The 15,791-nt window shown below is 41.2% G+C and overlaps 1 protein-coding gene across 25 annotated transcripts in view; it reads left to right on the top strand.

The window, feature by feature from the left end:
• The window catches only part of RCBTB1 (RCC1 and BTB domain containing protein 1), a 63,297-nt gene extending 47,757 nt beyond the window's left edge, over positions 1-15,540 (top strand). For 17 of the 25 annotated variants that reach the window (XM_055542181.1, XM_055542170.1, XM_055542177.1 and 14 more), the window contains 2 exons: positions 371-501; positions 7,940-10,231. In XM_055542181.1, the coding sequence (XP_055398156.1) occupies positions 371-501; positions 7,940-8,080 (272 nt within the window). In that variant the 3' untranslated portion in view covers positions 8,081-10,231. The other 8 variants (XR_008700907.1, XM_055542183.1, XM_055542182.1 and 5 more) reach the window with 8 other exon arrangements.
• Positions 15,541-15,791: the final 251 nt, after the last annotated feature.

Genomic DNA, 15,791 nt, shown 5'->3' with positions numbered 1-15,791 from the left:
TATAGATATCACAGTTAATAATTTTGGACACAGTTAATTTATGACTGTGGTCTTATTTTACTCTTTTAATCTTGAAGTATAAATTGCTAATGAATTAAGCATATCATTTTGGAAACACGGGACAATTCGATTTTTTCCTCTTCCTTTGTACTATAGAAGAAATTGTATAAACTGAGTTTAGGAGAGGTGTGTTTGGGAGGTGGGGAAGGGACGAACTTAGAAAGAGAATTTATTTAGTAAGATTGAGAGTACTGTTCCCTAAGAAGCTCCTGCTGACTTATCTGTATAACTCTCTTCACCAAAATGAAATGTCTGTAGATGGTTGGAAACTATTATGAGCTCCATTAAGCATCCCATACTTTACTTTCAGGTCTTCTGGACTTGGCGACATCCTACTGCGAAAACAGGCTGAAGAAACTTTGTCAGCATATCATCAAGCGAGGAATCACCGTGGAGAACGCCTTCTCACTGTTCTCCGCTGCGGTCAGATACGATGCAGAGGTAACGTAAGCCAGCGCGCAGAAACACGCCGCCCATAACTCCCCGTGGGCACCTTTCCCCCTTTTTTTCTCATGGGACAAGGAACATGATGAGTGACTTCACTTCTGTTTAGGGAATCACTGAATGGACTGACCCCTAAAAAAATGAAATCTGGCTTGCTTTATTCTCTGTTTACAGCTTCAAAAATGGTTGTTTCTCCTGTTTCTACCTAAGATAGGAAACTGGAGTCCCAGCAGCCCCACTGCAGGTTGGAATATAAAGAGCCACATCTCATGGGACTAGCAGACGGCATGTGATATTTCAAGTATTGCTCCAGGCGAGCGTAATATATTTTTTCTCAGGACCCACTGTGCTTTTGCCCCACCGTTGCCCTGTCATAAGCCAGGGCTGCCCTGTGATTTATCCCTGTGTTTGCTCTGAAGTTCTGTCATCATCTAATTGTCACTCACGGTTATTCATGGATGAAGAGCCTGCTCTGGACTCCTTTTTGTTCGGTGGTTTTTTATACAGGATTGATTCATGGATCTCTGGAGAGTCCCTGAGTGAATGGGCTGTTGGGAGCCTTCAGTTCTTTGTGTGCATTTTCTGGAAGTGAAGAGCCATGGTACCATCAGAATGTCAGCTCCCTCTGTACAGGAGCTGTATTCCATTCATCTGTGTGCCTTGTGCCCAGCACATGGGTGGCCAGTGTTTGTTGAACTGAGTGAACACGGGAAGGATGCATTAAGGATATTTAGGGAACTGAAGGCTGAGATGGTTGGTTTTATGTCTTCATGGAGAATAAAAGTCAAAGAGCAGTAGCTTTGGCATTTGAGGTGTCTAGCTAAGGTTTGCACCCGAAATGACACAGTCAGTCTTTCATTTTATCATCATGTGACCAGGGAGATCACCTGGTGTCAGAATTTACCAGACTCATGCAAAGATCTGCAGCCGCGGCCTTGGAGATGTGTCAGAGGACAAACTGCATCTTTGCCGCATTTGGGGATCGAAATGGACCATTATGTCTTGGGTTTTCAAAATGCATCCTATTTTTATTTGAGATTATATTATGATTATAAATATTTGATAAAGTCAGATATAGCTGATTTTCTCTGTGGCCTTTTCAACAGATGGGATGATGATCAAAGTAGATCATTTCTAATAGGAAATGGATGTCTAGTTTTTTTCCTACCCTTTCTTTGTCATCATGAACATCTCTATTAGCAACGCTGTTGCTTCAGATTTTATTTCCTCTCAGTGATACAATTTTAAATTGGTCCATGACTTTTCACTTCATTTGGCGATTGACTTTGAACCTTCTGTGTCTCTCCATACTCCTTCTCAGTGCTAATGAAGTCTTTGTTCTTGGGATAAGGAGCTTGCTGACCGAAACCAGTCAGGACCACCTGTACTGTGCTACGTTGCTTCCGTTGTGTCCGATTCTGTGCAACCCCATGGACTGTAGCCCCAGGCTCCTCTGTCCATGGGATTCTCCAGGCAAGAATACTGGAGTGGGTTGCCATGCCCTCCTCCAGGGGACCTTCCCCACCCAAGGATTCAACCCGAGTATCTTTTGTCTAACCTGCATTGGCTGGCAGGTTCTTTACCACTAGCACCACCTGGGAGCCAGGACCACTGGGGCAGCAACTCGACTCTCGTTGCTGGAAAGTTCTTTCTCACCTTCAGCTAAAATCTACCCCAGAAAGTTTACGGAAGGTGCCTTATGCCTACCCAGGCCAGGTCATTTCCTTCACTAGTTTTCACTTTGCTGACATCAAGCACATTAGAAGCTGTCCCTTGTTTGAGACCACAAACGTGCTTCGCCAGAGTCGGTCCCATTGCTGGTGTGTAGTTGGCACTCGGAAGTACATGCTGAGTTAAGGGAACAAATGAATGTGTTTGAAACATGTCACCATAAAGTTGTACTTTAAAAAAATTGTTAAACAATAACTCATAATCCTGTAAATTATATGTATTCAATGTAGAGAAATTAGAAAATAGAAGGCAAAAAGCCTTCTTTTTAGGTTGAATTATTTTTTATTCTGTTGGGAGTTATATAATTGACTAATGTACCTTTACGTTTTATTTCCTTAATACTGTAGAATGTAGAAAGTAAATAAAGCTTTAGAATATAAAAATGAAGCCCACTTACTCTATCTGTAAGTTGATGGGAAGCTGCTGCTAAGGCAGATTGGAAATTAGCTGCAAAATCTGTTATTTTCAGTAATTCAGCTTAGGGACCCTATGTGACTTTTCTTTCATTCTGTGAAAATGGGAGGGTGGAGACTCCCTGCCTCTCATATTTCTTTTTTCTATAAAAATTACTGTGGTTCCTCCACGCTTCCTTTTGACAAGAGAATTTTGAAGCAAATGTACATATGTTAAAAGAACAAAAATATATTGACTCAATAGTTGTGACGATTTTTGAAAGTAAGCTAATTGTTGTGGAACCCTTATATTATAGATGCATTGTGAAATTTTCTGCAAATTTTTAAAAAGTAAAGAAGGACTTAGAGAAAGAAGACTTAAATATTCCTATAGTACAAACCTGAATGAGTATTGATATCAGGGGAGAAAATGTGTATAAAACATTGTCTCGTGATAGTCCTGATCATGTTTTAGGTATAAACATTTTGAAATGCTTCTATTTATACTGTTTCTTTTCAGGAAATTTTTGTTTTCTGTGTCTGGTTGAACATTAGAAGAAACAGTTGGGGAGTTTTTTTTTTTGTTTGTTTAATCAGATTAGAGAACTTTCCAGAAAATACTACTTTCTGAGCAGCTATGTCTTAAAATTTTGCTTTTGGTGGGTAGAAATAAATATGAGCCAAGAATCTAATTACAGAACTGATTTTGGGACATGATTTTTTTTAAAACTTAGTGCTAATGCCAGATGGTCAGCATTTACTTCTTTTCTTAGGAGGTTAATTAAACATTTTTGTGATCAGTAGACTACAGAATATTTTTTGAGTGTATGTTCAGTCACTCAATCATGTCCGACTCTTTGTGACCTCATGGACTGCAGCTTGCCAGCCTTCCCTGTCCTTCACTATCTCTCAGAATTTGCTCAAACTTGTGTCCATCGAGTCGGTGATTCCATCCAGCCATCTCATCCTCTGTCGTCCCCTTCTCCTCCTGCCCTCAGTCTTTCCCAGCATCAGGGTCTCCTCCAGTGAGTTGGCTCTTTGCATCAGATGCCCAAAGTATTGGAGCTTCAGCATCAGTCCTTCCAGTGAATATTCAGAGTTGATTTTCTTTAGGATTGACTGGTTTGATCTCCTTGCAGTCCAAGAGACTCTCAAGAGTCTTCTCCAACACCACAGTTCCAAAGCATCAATTCTTCGGCCCTCAGCCTTCTTTATGGTCCAACTCACACATCCATACATGACTACTGGCAAAACCGTAGCTTTGACTCTACGGACCTTTGTCAGCAAAGTGATGTCTCTGCTTTTTAAGATTTTTTTCCAATACGGTGAGACACTGAAATACTTTCTAAAAAAGAAAATCAAAACCCACTTTGATATGGAATGTTTTTGTACTTGATGTACAGTTGATCCTTGAACAGTGCAGGGGTTAAAGGTGTATAATTTACAGTCAACCCTCCATATCTGTGGTTTGTCCAAATCCCTGGAGTCAGTCAACCTTGGATCCTGTACTGCAGTTAGTATATGCTGTTGAAAAATATCACCCTGGCCGAGTAGTCCTTCTGCAAAATGTCTTAGCACTCATGTATTTTAGCCTTGGGCTGTTAAGACTGGATAAGAACTCCATTGAAAGCTGCAACATCATTTTAAAATGTGGGTTTTAAGACTGTCGATCTTCCATGTTTTGTTACTAAAGAAAATCTGTGGAAAGAAAAACCAAGTTATTTTCAGAGTGTGTACAGTGATTGGAATAATGGGATGTTTAAAGATTGAAAATGAATTTATAAATGTAGAATAGCAATATTGTATTTGATCTTCCTTCCTAATTAGAACAAATCTGCTATTTGATCTGCTTCAGATCGCTTTATAATAATTCCACCACAGACAGTCATAAACATGGACTTTGCTTTCTGAAACACCAAGACTACCATAATGAGATTCCTTGAATTTACACCCTTGCCCACTTTCATATTCCATAGGCTTGAGAAGGCACTTAGGAATTTTTTTTACCTCCTGGCCAAATACTCCTTGTCCTTCTTAGAATTTTTTTTTTTTTTTTTTTTAAGTCCAGCAGTCCTATTATAGTTGACTTATTGGGTAAGAGTTGCATTTTTTTCCCTAGGTAATTGAAGATCTGATCATTTGCATATTGAGCTGAACAAATCATGTACGTTCTTACACTATTTAAGAATTCTCAGAAGGGCATTTTTCTAATTTTTCTAGTTCACATATCACCATCAGCAGCACACGGGCTCAGGTTGCTGATTGAATCTGCTTGACTGTGCAGCTCTCTGGTTCATGGAAGTGAACGTGCAGATTTTAATTCCGCTCTTCAAGTGCGTTCAGCGCTTCCTTTTCTGAAGATCTGCCTTAACCACAGTTTAATTAGTTATTTAGACAACTCAGATTTAGATTACTTTCAGTATTCTTTGGAGAGGGCAATGGCACCCCACTCCAGTACTCTTGCCTGGAAAATCCCATGGACGGAGGAGCCTGGAAGGCTGCAGTCCATGGGGTCGCTGAGGGTCAGACACGACTGAGCGGCTTCACTTTCACTTTTCACTTTCATGCATTGGAGAAGGAAATGGCAACCCACTCCAGTGTTCTTGCCTGGACAATCCCAGGGATGGGGGAGCCTGGTGGGCTGCCGTCTATGGGGTCACACAGAGTCGGACACGATTGAAGTGACTTTGCAGCAGCAGCAGTATTCTTTAGTTAAGCCTTTCAGCGTTTGAAACTATTAAACATTTGTTGAATGCGGCTGACCCTTGATCAACGTGGGTTTGAACTGCATGGGTCTACTTATACATGGATATTTTTCAATAGTAAATACTACAGTACCGTTAGATCCGTGGTTGGCTGAATCTGCAAATATGGAGGGCCAACTATAAATTATACTTGGGTTAACCCCTATGTCGTTCAAGGATCAACTGCACTGAGAAATCTCACCAAACTAAATGGAGGGGAAGACAAAGCAATTTGATAAAACTATTTTCATAGAGTTGTGAACTGACAGTTTAGAAGCCCCATTTGTATACCTGGGGCTTCCCTGGTGGCTCAGACGGTAAAGAATGCCTGCATTGTGGGGGACCCAGGTTTGATCCCTTGGTCTGGAAGATCCCTTGGAGAAGGGATTGGCTACCCACTCCAGTATTCTGGCCTGGAGAATTCCATGGACAGAGGAGCCTGGTGGGCTATAGTTCATGAGGTTGCAAAGAGTTAGACATAACTGAGCAACTAACACTTTTCACTTTGTATGCCTGTGCTATATAAAAAAGTTCTTAACAGTTTATACCCCAGGTAATCTATACAATTGATAAACTGAATAAACTCACTTTTTCATTATACTACAAAGATCTTTAATTCCAAATTAGCAGATACAGGAGAGGTTAAGTTTTTTTTTTTTTTTTGGACTTTTTATTTTGTATGGGGTTATAGTAGAAGGGAGTGGCAGAGGATGAGATGGTTAGATAGCATCACCGTCTCAGTGGATATGAATTTGAGCAAACTCCCGGAGATATGAAGAACAGAATAGCCTAGCGTGCTGCAGTTCATGGGGTTGCAGAGAGTTGGACACAACTTAGTGACTGAACAGCAACAACAAATAGCCGAGTAACAAGCGATGCTGTGATGGTTTCAGGCGGACAGTGACGGGATTCAGCCATACGTGCACATGTATCCATCTCTCCCAAACTCCCCTCCATTCAGGCTGAGAAGTGGTACAGTTTTGCAGTGTCAGAATTTAATTTCACCTTTGAACTTGAAATTGTATAATTAAAATTTAAATACCTAAAGATCCATATCTGATACATGACATGGTTTGAAGGACTTTTTATGCTATGACTGGGTCCTTCTTTCTCATTTATATGTAGATAATAAACGTTACATATTTTTGATAAATTAAAATGTGATTTTCATCTTTTTATGGAATGTAATTTAGTCCCTAGAGCTGTTTATTAACCACTGAGTTATAATACCAGGAGTAGTGCTTTTTCCTGAATAACAATGTGAGAGAGAATGTTTTATGTTGTAGGGCATTCAGCTGTCCATTTAGCTCACCAGGAATCTCTTACTTTAAAGCAAAACAAAACCAAACCATGGATCCAGAGACTGCGCTAACAATCTAAATGTGTTTTCAGTTATCTGGGAATAGAACTCTGGCAGCAGCTGGCTGAGAGACTTAAGATGTGGTTTCTCTCTTCCTGGTTATATGACTGGAGAGCCTGCTTCTTTTAGCAAGGGACAGAGAGACTCGTAGAACGAGGAAGCATTTGTTTGCAAGGGTCTGAAAGGGGCATTTCTGTGTGGAAAGCAGCCCTTCCCCACCCTGCCTGATATTCTCATTTGGTGGGAGCTGGGATGCAGGAAGCCAAGACCCTACAGTTTAACTGTTGCTGGGATCCTGGTCTGGTAGAACCCTGAATATTGACCTTCAGTATTGCTGGCCAGGTTACAGAAACCGAGCTGTTAGACTTCACCTTTGTATACATTCCAGGTTACCTAATTGATGTAATAAATGTATGTTCCAACATTTGAAGGAACAAGGTCACAGTAGCATTTTGCTGGGGGTGAAAGCATGTCTTAGCACAGGCAAAAATCGGTTCTTAAACTCTTGGTTTGCCACTTGTGTATGAGACTTCCCCTGTGAATGTTGGTAGCTGGTGACTCTTCTCCTCTGATTGACTATCTGAGAAATTAGTGTGGTGGAAATTATAGTGTATTACTCCTTGTGGCTTTAAAAATGAAGACATTTTTATATAGGAGAGCATGAAAGTGATTTTAAGGTCTTTGGAATTTTTATTTAAAATTTTTTAAAATTGTTTTTTTAGAATTTTTATTTTTAATGTGTCACTTTAGGTTGATCATTTCATCATTTTTCTGTTTCTTAAAAGTCTTTTCTTCCCTTGAACCAAATGACCCACATCTTAATGCTTTTCCCTGATGCTTGAATGTAGTAAAACATATTATATGGACTTAAGTTGCTTTCAACTTTTTAAAACCATGTCTTCAAGTGACTGGATTATGTGATAATTGTGAAGAAACTGCACCCCTACATCCCACAACTCTGTGTGTGTTTTGAAGAGTCAGACCTGAGTAAGGGAACCATTGCTTTTACTGTGTGATGAGAAAATAGTTTGTATTTTTTCTGCCTTGTACCTGTGGTCATGTGTTTGCCTAGTTTGAGGTTTCTGGCCTCAAATCTCTTCTAGGGGAGGGTGAGAGCTTTGGGGTGAGGGATCTGGAGAGAAGGAATTCAATCAAAGTTAATTAAAAAAAGGCCTCTTCTTGTTTTTATTTTTGTTGTGTGTGTCCAGGATTTAGAAGAATTCTGCTTTAAGTTTTGCATCAATCATTTGACAGAAGTCACACAGACTGCAGCATTTTGGCAAATGGATGGCCCTCTCCTAAAGGAATTCATTGCTAAAGCCAGTAAATGTGGAGCCTTTAAGAACTGAAGCCCAAGACTGCTGGGTTTTGTGTGAGTGCTCTGGGGCTGGTGAAGGCGTGTCGTTTGTGCTCTATGAGGGATGTAATTCTGCAGGTAAAAAATAACAAACCATCACATGTCGTGCTCACATTGGGATACAGTTCTCTGTGTAGGGATATGTGAAGAGTGCACGGCTCTTCCTGTACCCATTTTAAACTATTTCCAGATGTGTGTATTTTGAATGTGACCTTAACATTTGGCTGGGACATTGTAAAGGGGTGAAAGTTTTGCTGGTTGGTTGTTTTTTTGTTTTTGTTTGTTTTTGATTAGAGGAACTTCTAAAGTTGGAAAGTGGACGTTTGTGGCAACTCTCCTGGCTCATGTATCAGCAGCCCTTTTGCTCCCAGGAGTTGGGATAGTGCACGAATTGTGAGACCTGTAGAGGCCCCCCCCACCCCCCCCCAGAATGAAAGGTGCTGACTTGGGACTTGGCTGAAGAGCTGCATTAGTTGCCAGGTCTGTAGCCTCACTTTGAAGGGATAGTTAAGATCGTTTGAGGTTTTGTTTGTGTTTTTGCATCATTGATGACTTTTTTTAACTTCAAAGTGATATTCAATTTAATATAAACCTATTGAAATGGTAATTACACGAAGACGAATTTCTCGGTTAGTCAGGGTTTCTCTTAAGGCTTAAGTACATGCAAGAGTAGTAATGTAGAACTATATGAAAAATTAATAATGGAAGAAACTTCACTTGGGTGAAGGTGAATATTTTATAAATCAGAGTCTCCTAAACACTTCTAACAGTGTTTTATTAAGGTTAAATTTGAGAACCCAAATTTAAATGCCCCCACCTTTTCCCCTATAAATGCTAATCATGTAAGAGGATAATAGTGATATATTCATCATTCTCTTGCTTCCTTAATCATGGTTGCTGAATCATCAGATTTGCTATGTCTGACTCAAATAAGTAGTTCTTAAACCCAAGTTTCTTACAGGACTTAACAGAGTTTGTTTTGATTGGTTTTTATCTGTGCCAAATACCACCATACATTTTGCTTATTTGAAATTTCACCAGCTTTCACATTTGACTTTCCTTTTGGTTGTGTTAGGTATAATATTTAGCACAACTTGACTTTGAAGAAGGATCTAAATTAGGGGGCGGGTGGTCTGGTTATGAAATGTGGCTCTGGGAGTAAGAGTGTTCAGTGTGTGTCTTTGAAGCTTGCTTCATGTGTGTCTGTGGAGCTTGCTTGGAGAGCAAGGCTTTGTTTTTCTCTCTGGCCAACAGATTCATTTCTCTCTGTGGAAGCTCCCCTGGTGAACTGTTTGCTGTTTGGAAGCTCTCCCATCTGAATTGAGACTAGATACATTTTCAGGCTCAAATGAACAAGAGGGTGAAGAGATGCTGCAGCTACTGTTTTTAGCAAAGTTTCTGTGTGTGTGTTGGCGGGGGAGGGCTCAAAGATGGAAATTCATTGATGGGGGCAATAAACACAAGCCCAGAAATCCCAGCCCCCTTTCCTTGACCGTGTTGCAAGTGATCAAAGCCCAGTGAGTTACTACATTAGGATTATTACTGCAGCATGATAGAATTTTCTTACTAGGTTGAGAAATGTACATTAATTTGATTATTAGCCATGATGGGTAGTATTTATAACAGTCACTGTCAGAGGTTATGATCCGGGCAAAGCAAGAACTTCAGTGTATTTACTATTGCTCTTACTTGAAAAAAAAAAACACTTTAACAAAAGCACAAATTAACGTAGTATATCCATTTCCATAGATAGTTCATTCATTCAACAAATATTTGCCGAGTTCCTAATAGGTGAAGAACCAATTCTCAGATTACTGAGTTATTTGTATGAGTATGTATTCAGTGAAGAGACCAGGAAAAAGTCCTTCAGAAAGTACTTGTGTGTATGTGTTTTTTTTTAAATTATGCTCTCTTATTTTTCTACCTGGTTTTGTTAATCACGGCAGGAGACAAAAACTATTCTTTGAGTTGTTTTCTTCATCAGACATAATTATGAAAGCCGAAGTATTTGTATTTCTTAAAATAGCCCTAAAATGTACTCTTGAACTTCTTACTGGAACATTTGATACCCTAGTTATACAGGTTGTATTTATGCAGTGTTTAGAGTGACATGTTAATAAATAAAGCAGTCTGTTAAAATGGGCATCTAGAGTTATCTTTTCCCTCTCAAAAATCAATAATATGCAGCCTTAAAAAGAAAGAAATTGTGACACATGCTGCCACTTGGATGAACTTTGAGGGTGTTACGCTCAGTGAAATAAGCCAGTCACAAAATGACAAGCCCTGTATGATCCCACTTACATGAGATCCCTCAAGCAGTCAGGGTAGATGGTTGTTGCCAGGAGCTGGGGGGGAAGGGGTCCAAGGGGTGATTACGTAATAGGTTCAGAGTTTCAGTTTCGTAAGATAAAAAGTGTCCTGTGTGCAGATGGTACACAACAATGTGAATGGACTTAATGCTGCTGAACTTAACCATGGTTAATACGGTAATGTGTATTTCGCAATGAAAAATTTTTAAAAAAGCAGTACTCTGATTCTTGGATATTAGGCTAAAAGCAGGTACCACGGTGAGCATTTCCCAGGTAAAGCGTCTGCCTACAGTGCGGGGGACCCGGGTTCAATCCCTGGGTCAGGAACATCCCCTGGAGAAGGAAATGGCAACCCACTCCAGCATTCTTGCCTGGGGAATCCCCATGGACAGAGGAACCTGGTTGGGCTACAGTCCATGGGGTCGCAAAGAGTCGGACACGACTGAGCGACTTTCACTTCAGCATGAGCATGCTGTGTCTCAGCTATGCCCCAACCCCAGAAACAGGCTCTAGTTTTATTCCTGCTGAAAGACACTAGAGTTGAGCCATCACAGCGGAAAAATATTAATATATCCGGATCCTTTGGGGGACTAATAAATGAGGGGTGAGACATAGTCCCTGTCCTCAAGGAATGTAAAAATTGTTAGAGAGGAGCGAGATTTAGGAGTAAATACCGTAACATTTAGAAACAGCTTCTCCTAAGTCATTGAGAAGAAACCCAGTCGGGTTAGTGTGCGAAGTACTCATTCTGAAGGCCCTGTTGGTGCGGCACGGGGGCACACACACACTGTCCTTTTGTCTCATATCCAAAACAGGTGAGCGGCCCAAGCAACAGCGTAGAGGTGGGGGCTAACACACCTTCCAGAATGTTACCGTAAGCAAGCTCGTTTGGTCAGAATGGAGAAAATAAACCAGGCCTCCTCAGGCAGCAGTGTTGGCAAGGGGAGGGCGTGTGGACACGTGTGGTGTGTGTGCACGTGTGTGATGTGGATGAGAACAGTTATTTCCCACGATGCCAGGCCCTGTGCTTCACAAATATTTTGTTTTTGTTTTCTGGCTGCGCTGAGTCTTCGTTGCTGTTCGCGGGCTTTCTCTAGTTGCAGCGCGCGGGAGCCGTTACTCTTGGCTGCGGTTGCACGGGCTTCTCATCACGGCGGCGTCTCTTGTTGCAGAGCCCGGGCTCCAGGCGTGCGGGCTTAGCAGTTGGGACACTGGCTTAGTCCGGCGTGTGGAATCTTCCCTGGCCAGGGATCGAACCTGTGTCCCCTGAACTGGCAGGCAGATTCTTATCCAGTGCACTACTAGAGAAGGCCCCTATGTTTTCTTTTTTAATGCCCACATTTTTGTACCATAGACTAGGCAGAATTAGGCTCAGATTAAATAATTTTTCCAGCAGTAAGTGACTCTGCGAAAGTACAAACCCAGGTTCTGTTTTCACTTGTCCAACATTTGCCACCTGATGGCTGGCTCGTTCTTGTTGCTCTGTTGTGCTGAGTTACCACTGTGAATGCCCAGTGAAATCTGAAAGTAAAGTGGAGGCCAGAGGGTGTTTTAGAAATAAACGTCATGACATGAGAACTGTTCCTCGGATAAGCTCTGCTATAGGATGTAACATCGGGGAGGCAAGCTGAAGTTACAGCAGCATCTAGACCGGGGGAAATCTTTCTTCAGCAGGTCTAAGACGGAGCCTTGGCTTTTTTATTCATGTATGCTGCTGCTGCTGAGTTGCTTCAGTCATGTCCGACTCTGTGCAGCCCACCAGGCTCCACCATCCCTGGGATTCTCCAGGCAAGAACACTGGAGTGGGCTGCCATTTCCATCTCCAGTGCATGAAGTGAAAAGTGAAAGGGAAGTCGCTCAGTCGTGTCTGACTCTTCAAGACCCCATGGACTGCAGCCCACCAGGCTCCTCTGTCCATGGGACTTTCCAGGCAAGGGTACAGTTGATTTATAATATTAGTTTTAGATATACAATATATTGATTCAACATTTTTATAGCTTATACTCCATTTATACTTATTATAAAATCTTGGCTATATTGTGGTACAGTGTATATCCTAATAGCTTATTCATTATAAAACATAATAGTTTGTAGCTCTTAATCCCCTAACGCTGTGTTGTGTCCAGCCCCTTCCCTCACCCCACTTGTAACCTCTAGTTTGTTCTCTGTACTTGTGAGTCTGTTTCTTTTCTGTTAAATTCACTAGTTTGTTTTAATTTTTAGGTTCCACATGTAAGTGAAAACATTACAGTATCTGTCTTTTTCTCTAACTGATTTCACTTAGCATAATACCCTCCAAGTCCATCCATGTTGTTGCAAATGTCAGAATTTCCTTCTTTTTGATGGCTGACTAGTACACACACCTCCCCCCTCCCCGCCACAACTTCATCTGTTCATCTGTTGATGAACACTTAGGTTTCTTCCATATCATGGCTGTTGTAAATAATGCTGCTGTGAATCCTGGGGGATTGAACCCGGGCCATGGCAGTGAAAGCCCAAGTCCTACCCACTGGATCAACGGGGAACGCCCCTATTCATGGTCTTGAGGATAGCCATTCCGACAGGTGTGAGGTGATACCTCATGATACTTTTTGCATTTCCCTGATGAGTTAGCGGTGTTGAGCATCTTTTCGTGTGCCTGTTGGCCATCTATCTCTATGTCCTTTTTAAAGAAATGTCCCTTTTGGTCTTCTATTTTTCAATCAAGTTGGGTTTTTGTGTTTTTTTTGATGTTGAATTATATGAGCCATTTACATGTTTTGTATATTAACCCTTTATCACTCATATCATTGGCAAATATTTTCTCCCATTCTGTAGGTTGTCTTTTTGTTCTGTAGATGGTTAATGTGTCATTTAAGATCAGTGTTTCCTTATAGACTTTCTGTCTGGTTAATCTGACCATTGATGTAATTGGGCTGTTAAACTTCTCCACTGTTATTGAGCTGTTGTCAGTTTTTCCCTTTATGTCTGTTAATATTTGCTTTATAAATTTAGGTGGTCCCATGTTGGGTGTCTATATTTCCATTGTTATATCTTCTTTGATCCCGTGATTGTTACGTAATGTCCTTCTTTACCTCTTTAACAATCTTTGTTTTAAAATCTATTTTGTCTGGTACAGTATTGTTTTCTTTTGATTTCCACTTGCATGGAATGCCTCTCCTTCTTTTAACTTTGTCTACATGTGTCTTTAGATCTGAAATGACTTTCTTGTAGGAAGCATGTTGTTGTATCCATTCAGCCAGTCTCTGTCTTTTGATGAGAGCATTTAATCCATCTACATTTGTAATTATTGGTATGTTTGCAATTATTGCCATTCATTAATTGTTTTGTAGTTCTATTTGTAGACTGTTTTTGTATTTATTTTTGTTTTTTTTTTTCCTTCTTTTGTTCTCTTCCCCATGTGATTTGATGACTATTTTTAGTTTATGTTTGAATTTCGTTCTCTGTTACTGTTTTTTGGGGTTTTGGTTTATGGGTACCATGAGGTTTTTGTATAAATGCTGCTGCTGCTAAGTCACTTCAGTCATATCCAACTCTGTGTGACCGCATAGGCAGCAGCCCACTGAGCTCCCTGTCCCTGGGATTCTCTAGGCAAGAACACTGGAGTGGGTTGCCATTTCCTTCTTCAATGCATGAAAGTGAAAAGTGAAAGTGAAGTCGCTCAGTCGTGCCCGACTCTTAGCGACCCCATGGACTGCAGCCCACCAGGCTCCTCCACCCATGGGATTTTACAGGCAAGAGTACTGGAGTGGGGTGCCATCGCCTTCTCCTTTTGTATAAGCAATGTATGTATATGTATATATGATTATTTTAAATTGTTGATCTCTTAATTTCAGATGCATTTTAACAGCCCTCCAATTGTACTCTCCTCCCCTCATGATGACTGTTTTTGACGTATATTTTGAATCTGTTTGTCTTGTCTGTCCCTTCTTTTTGTAGGCATAAATGATTTTACTGTTACTTTTGTCTTTTCTGGAGAAGGGCATGGCAACCCACTCCAGTATTCCTGCCTGGAGAATCCCAGGGACAGAGGAGCCCGGCGGGGCTACAGTCCCCGTGATCACAAAGAGACAGGACTGAGCAGCTAACACGAACACTTTCACTTTTTGTCTTTTATCCTTCCTGCTAACTTTGTTCATGAATGATTTACTGTCTTTGCTGTATGTTTGCCATTACCAGTGAGTTTTTTCCTTTTATAATGTTCGTGTTTCAGTTGTGTGGCCTTTTCTTTTCCACTAAAAAGTTTCCTCCAGCATTTGTCGTAAAGTTGGTTTGGTGGCACTGAACATTTTTAGCTTTGGCTAGTCTGTGAGACTTTGGATTTTCATCAGATCTGAACGAGAGCCATGTCAAGAGGAGTATTCTTGGTTGTAGGCTTTTCCCTCTCATCACTTTAAGTACGATCATGCTACTCCCTTCTGGTCTGCGGAGTTTCTGCTGAAAAGTCAGCTGATGTCCTTATGGGAGTTTCCTTATAAGTAACTTGTTGTTCCCTGTTGCTTTTAATATTCTCTCTTTATCTTCTGTTTTTGCCATTGTAATTACAGTATGTCTTGGTGTGGTCCTCTTTGGGGTGATCCTGTTTGGGACTCTGTGGTTCCTGGACTTGGGTGACTGTTTTCTTTCCCAGGTTAGGCAAGTCTTTAGCTTCTGTGTCTTCAGATGTATTCTCGGGCCCTTTCTCTCTTCTCCTTCTGGATTCTCTATAATATGAATGTTAGTGTGATTGTTACTGTCTTAGTGATCTCAGCTGCCCTCTTTCCATTCTTCTTTTCTGTTCAGTGGCAGTGATTCCCACTACTCTGTCTTCAGCCCATGGACCTGTCCATCTGTATCATCTTAGCCTGCCATTGATTCCTTCTAGTGTGTTTTCAGTTATTGTATTCGTCATCTTTTGGTGGTTCTTTATGTTTTCTCTTTTTTAAGAACTTCTGATTTCTCACTCTGTTCATTTATTCTTATTCTCAGTTCTTTAGTCATCTTTATGATCATGACTTGGAACTCTGCCTCTGCTTCGCTCTAGGATTGTATCTTTCATCTGGGATGAAGTGTTCCTCTGTCACCTCATTTTATTTAACTTACTGTGTTTATTTCTGTGTATTGGGGAGATTGGTTATGTTTCCTGACTTTGGAGAAGTGGCTTTTGGTAGGGGGTGCCCTTCTGTGTGGGTCTTTCTGCTGTGGCAGGCTGACCACTGAGGGCTGTCTGGAAGGTGTGGCTGGCCTCTGGTCTGATGGGTTGCCAGGCCCTGCCTTGTACAGAGGCAGCTGACCACTGCTTGGCAGGTGGGTCACGAGGCTGTGGAACTCTGTGAGGCTCGCCCAGGGGCTGGTGCTGGCTCATTGGAACCAGGAATTGGGTCCAGGAGATTCTGGAGCTGGTCCTGCCCCCTG

The sequence above is a fragment of the Bubalus kerabau genome, chromosome 12, assembly GCF_029407905.1.
Source record: "Bubalus kerabau isolate K-KA32 ecotype Philippines breed swamp buffalo chromosome 12, PCC_UOA_SB_1v2, whole genome shotgun sequence".
Lineage (NCBI taxonomy): Eukaryota > Metazoa > Chordata > Mammalia > Artiodactyla > Bovidae > Bubalus > Bubalus kerabau.
Note: the sequence above shows the minus strand (reverse complement) of the source record. Positions and strands in the feature narration are given on the sequence as shown.